Source organism: Pagrus major, chromosome 11, assembly GCF_040436345.1.
Source record: "Pagrus major chromosome 11, Pma_NU_1.0".
Lineage (NCBI taxonomy): Eukaryota > Metazoa > Chordata > Actinopteri > Spariformes > Sparidae > Pagrus > Pagrus major.
Window position 1 is genome coordinate 15033125 of NC_133225.1, and position 6000 is coordinate 15039124.

Consider the following 6000-nt stretch of genomic DNA (forward strand, 5'->3'; position numbering starts at 1 on the left):
TGTGATTTTACCCACTTGCCACCATCACACCAAATGTTGACTAGACCTCATACTTTATGACTAACTGGTCATCTACTGCGTGTTGGCTGACTGGAGAAAGCTTTAGGAGAGGCTTGCACTTTCCCGGACAAGGGGTCATTACCAACTCACTGTTGCCCCGCCTGAGTAAATCACACTTACCTAAACCCTTACAAACGGGTGTGCCCCGTTAATAACAACTAAAAAAGCCAAATGTTATGTCTCAATCGCTGTCAGGTTTTGTATAAAGGCTCCAGTTTGCAGCATTCTTGAGAGGACAGGTTGAGACATGTCTGAGCCCAGGAGAGGCCAGTCCACCACAGCAGCATATTCACACACCCACACACACACACACACACACACACACACACACACACACACACACACACACACACACACACACACATGGTGATACAATCATAAATAACCCCATGTACTTATTCAGGGGGCAGAGAGAGTAAATACACACACACACACACACACACACACACACACACTAATCTGCACATTCCTCTACCTGTAATCCGTTGACGGCAGTTGAACAACAACAGCAGCAGCCAGTAGTGTTGAACCCCCATGGTCAGGCGTGTTTTTGTTTTTCTGCCTTTTCACAGTTTTTTCTTTCTCCTCCTTCGCTCACACTCGTCTCTCTTTGTCATCCTTCCAGATTTTTCCTCTCTCGTCACCAGCCTCGTACCTGTGGTCGTCCCATACTGGAATGTGAGTAGTCAGGAGGTTCAAGCCAGGACTCAGCATGGAGATACGAACACTGACACAGTGGAGAGGCATATTCAGACTTGTTGGCTCACATGAGTTATCTGCACAATTTAAAGAGGCCTTTACAGTATGGTAGGAATGGTGTGGTAAAGATCGAAAGCATTACTATCTGTAACTTTAAGATCCATGTGGAGAGTTGAATTAAGGAATAATCCAAAGTATTAAACCTCCATTTGCTTAAAAGATGTTGCTCAGTTTAATAACGATAATAATACAGTAATACAGTAGTATAGCACCACAAATGTCAACCGTATGGTGCTGCTAGATGAAAGATCAGAGGATTATCAAAGCCTGTAGGTTTCAACCTGTCAGGACCATGACTGTCTGAACCAAGTCTCAAGGCAGAAGTTGTTGATATTTCAGTCGAGCTCTTTCATGCATGGTGTCACTACCGTTGACAGATATTTGGGAGCCATTTAAAGCCATTAAAGTTTGCATGTCCCAATCGCCCAATTCATTCTTATTGTTATCGTTCTACTTCTTTGTCATTTTGAGATACGCATTCATCAATTCAAAGTGATAGAGGGCAGAGGAGATGAACCAAGTACAGTTGGTACAACTGTTAAATCCTGTTATTCTCAGAAAACCAGACAGGTAAATATATACAGTATACTTTTCATACTTAACAAGGTGTTAGAAATACTTTTAGTCAGATTTTACTAGAACATTTTTTTCTGTCCACTCTAGTGGACATGATAAACCTACGGGTATGTTCTGTCTATTTAGAGTCTGTCTTTTTTTGTTGATATCATTTACACTTGAATAGTTTGATTAAACAGTAAAATGAAATGTTATTCAGATTTTATCTAAATATAGCCCCAATATACTAGAATATGCCCTTTGGTGCAAAAGATGTAGGACGTAAGGAAAAATATTATTAAATTTTTACATTTCTGATTTTCGACCATGTTATTTAGTTGAAAAATATTGTTTTTGCCTGTCTGGTTTACTGAGCATTAAAGAATTTACCATTTTTTTTCTAAATCATTACGCAACACCTTCAAAATAAAATATATTGAAAAAAATAATGTTTAAGAGTAAAAACAAACATTTGAAAAAAATATAATTATTTTTGTGTTTTAATAATTCAAGCATGAAAGGGCTAGAAGCTAGCCCTAGAGCAAACTGGTGGACTGGCTGACCCGCAGACAAGTCATGCCACTCGTGAGGCTAAAAAGAACTTAATGACTTAATAAATGCCAAATCTTGAACTCTGATTATTTTATCTATTTTCTGACAAGGGAAATGCCTCCCACGGGTCTAATTATAAACCCATGTGTGGCAGAGGAAAGAGAAAGAGAAAATATGAGAAGGAACCAATCATTTGTATGACTCACACTGTGTCAAAGGTGTTTTGAAGGCTCATTCTCAACAAAGTGTGACTGGTTTAGTTAATTTTGAGGAACAAAAATCTCTAGAGAGACACTGTTTGACCTGGAAATGACGTCAATTCAAACAAAGGTTTTGTTACTTAAAATATAAGCCACCTCTTTGTTGAATGTACTTCTGCATGGATGGCTGGCAACAACTTTGCAACAGCTTCCTGAGCGTGGAATTATATACAGAAAATAACATAACTTCTCTTTATACATGTGTCTCCTTTCTTAATAATCTCTGCAGCATTGCATAAGAAATGGTCAACATGGAAGCGTATATATTTCCTCCATCGGAACGTAAGATAATGTGCTGCAGCACCTCGCCGGCCCCATAATATGTTTCTCCAGTCAAGATACAGCAGAGAGAAAGCTGGAGCTCTGCCATCACTATCACCACAGCAAATTGTTGCTCCACAGGAGTCCAATTACTCTCCGAGCTGCACCAGATCACTGCAGCTCCTCCTGTAAAATTATCAAAATCATGAACAACTAAAGCACAGATGGATGGCCTTCTTAACATTTATCCTGCTGACAACGCCACAAAAAAAGACTTAAGATCCTTACAGAGTAAAGATCGGGGCATTAACAAGCACCAAGCCAGCACCAAATGTCTTTCACTTGTAAATGTTTCCTGAAACTATTGAAGGCTTGTCTCAGACCTATATGAGATAGTTAAGGACTATGTGCTGCATGTTAACAATGTTGGAAACCAGATACCAGTAAGCCATATGGACTGTACATATACAGATTAAAACAAAACTCCTAAATTCAATCATTTAAATACTGGATAGTTGCATTTGAAGCCCTGACAACTCACCGGGACACCAATGACTGCAACATAGTTTGAGTGAAGACTGACTGATTTCTCTTGATCTTAAGCTCTGTAGTTTTACCACCATGTGCACTCTGATCTTGGGGTTTGGGGGGACCCCGGCCCTGATCTTGTTGCATATGACCTGACTGTCGTTAAGACGATGACATAACATCTTCTCAAGTCTTAGCTGGCTCATGTCCAGCTGCATAAACTTGATAGATGTCACACTAGGGCTGCTGCAGACTGGTTCCTAGCACGGACAACACACTACACCACCAACTTACTCCCACAGGTCAATGTTTTACAGCCTAACCTCCCCCATCCTTTAATCATCCACTGACCGCCTCCCCCAGAAATCTCATGCTTCACACCGATTGGCCAGGAAGGGATCACCCGGAGCCATGACATCACAGAATTTACACACCCCAGAACAAGCTTGCACAAATATCCACAGACACACACACACACATATGGAGGTTGTCGACTTGCAACTGTGTAACTAAACACCCTCATGTGTCCCTCAGGTCGTCCCAGTGAGCTCCAGTGTGCAAAGTGTTACGCATTTTTAAGGAGTTTTTTGCTATTTTAAGAGGTTTTGCATGTCAGCTGATCTAAAAACTACATAAAAGTCATGAAAATGTCAAAGTAGCAACTGAACATTGAACACCTGCACAACTTTTACTCCTCCTGTGTAACCTTTACTTCTCTCGTAATTTGAAATGTGGAGAGGTTACTCCAGGATGTTGACTTTCGTTGGCAAGGTGACTGAAACACGGGCTTGTTCTCGTGAAATGTGAATTGTTTTTAACAGTTACACTACCAGAATCTTGAACGGAGGAAGGGAAATCTCAGTTCCTGCAACAAGAATGCATTTATGCTGGCAAAGAAATTCTTCTCAGGGTAACTGATCCTCTTGATTCTGGGAACGTTTCCACATATAATTTCTCGGCTCTGCATTCTAGGGTTCATGTGCGTTTCTCCTGGCGGATTTTGCAGGATGTAAAGTTCTCATGAGGTTTGTCACCGCTTGACTGAAATGTTTCATGGGAGTTTCTGGTTGCCTTTGAGGCTAATTCAAACCAACACTACACATGACATCCAATCTGACCCTACAAATGTCTGGCATTTAGTGCCAGACAAAGGAACATTGGGATAATTGGAGCGACTGCATGCCCTAAACAGGTTTCTTTAGTTCTACAAGGGTTCATAGGCTATGGGAATTATCAAATCACATCTTTCTGCTGACATAGCCAACTGCTAACCCCTTCACAGAGCTGACCCACTTCACAAAGGGCCGCGGCCTTCCCTTTCTTCAAGCCCGGGCACCGCACAATATCCAGTCTGTGTCACACTCCATAATGAGTGCATTGTATTCAAGGCATAGATCTTAGATGAGCAGATAGGCGAGCTGCCATCAATCTCTGTCTCTTTATTGATGCATCCGATGCCTTCAGTGTCAGAATATGGCTCCGCATTGTAGCCCAAAAAATAAAACACATGTTGATTTAACTAAAATAGTTGAGTATATATTTTTAATATGATCATGTATCATATTGTACATCTATGCAATTCAAGGTTAGTTAGGTCAGTTTTTTCATAAACAAGACTCCTGAGATACATAGCCATGTGTTTGTTAAAGAGTGTCAAAGTTTTGTTTCTCTTCGGCTATCAAAAGAGATTGAAGGTTGCTTTGTCATGTTTGCGGCAGTAAACCTCCAACAGGTGCAATCGCTCAGTTCAGGAGAAGACAGGAGGCCAGCTGAAGGGTTTTACTCCAGAAGTCAGTCCACTCGCAATGCAATGCTTCCCCCTAGAGAAAGCTTTGTGAAATGACGCATAAAGACCATGGAGCTGCATGATTTCTATTAATTTCCTTATTTTCTTTAAAAAAATTTGTGCACTTCTTCATAAGGATGATGCCATAAGTGGTTGAAGTCAGGATGAAATGGGAATGATGAAATGGACAGTACACTTAACAATGCAGTGTGCAAATATCTGCATACAGCAATGTATTTTATTGCATAGCACATTTCAAATGCTGCACATAGCACAGCCTCAAACCTCTCAATATCTCACCACACTGAGAAGACTCACAGAAGACTAGACAGAACAGCCTAGCTCACACCCGATCCTGTGTAACTCTCACCTTTTTGCTGTCTTGGACACAAGGTCATGACATTTACAGCTACCCAAAACAACAGACGAGGTCATTTGGACACATGATTACAGAACAACAGCGGGGACTGTCAGGAACAGTCTGTGCCAACATCAGAATAAAGTGTATTTAAACATGTCCATGAACATTGACACATTTGGGAATGCAGTGCAGTCAGTGACATGTTGAAAGATGAATGTGGTCCATCACAGTTTGTTCAAACTTCTTCCAGTGTTTCCACATCAGTATACACAAATTTAGTGTTTAGTGCGGTGGCTGAGAGAGCTCATCACACTGACATTTAGCAGAAATGGATTATAATATTCATAAATGTGCTTTCATTAGTCTACAATCACCAGAAACCGCTGTGATTTCATTACCTTAGAAAAAGTACTTACAGAGGGAGTTGGTCCCCTCAACAGGGTCCGCCATGTTGCACGGCCATTTCTTTACAGTAGCCCAGACCACACAAACCAAACACCTACTCTAGAGAGGACTGTCCGTGTTTTTCATATTTTTTTCAGCCTCTGTAGATTCTCCTACATGCTTGGAGGATGAGGCGAGGGGTGTTCAGTTGCTTGCAATCGGCAACCTGAACACTAGATGCCGCTAAATCGTACACACCGGACATTTAGGAAAACAATAGAAAATGCACAAAACACAAGCAATTTGACAACACATGCACAGCATTTAGAGAACACACAGGCAACACAACAATTACAGAATAGTAGAGAGTATCGCTAAAACTGTTTTTCAAATCCTGTTCCTGGGTCCACCTTCCCTACGTTTTAAATGTTTCTCTGCTCCAACACACCTGATTCAAATGAATGGGTCGTTCAGCAGAGCTTGATGACTGAGCT

At 41.0% G+C, this 6000-nt stretch overlaps 1 protein-coding gene across 1 annotated transcript in view; it reads right to left on the reverse strand.

Moving 5' to 3' along the window:
• The window catches only part of LOC141005415 (disintegrin and metalloproteinase domain-containing protein 10), a 34402-nt gene extending 33605 nt beyond the window's left edge, over nt 1–797 (reverse strand). Inside the window, exon 1 of the mRNA XM_073477263.1 lies at nt 536–797. Within this exon, the coding sequence (XP_073333364.1) occupies nt 536–596 (61 nt within the window). The 5' untranslated portion in view covers nt 597–797. The remainder of the gene's footprint in view (nt 1–535) is intronic.
• Between the last annotated feature and the right edge of the window lie 5203 nt (nt 798–6000).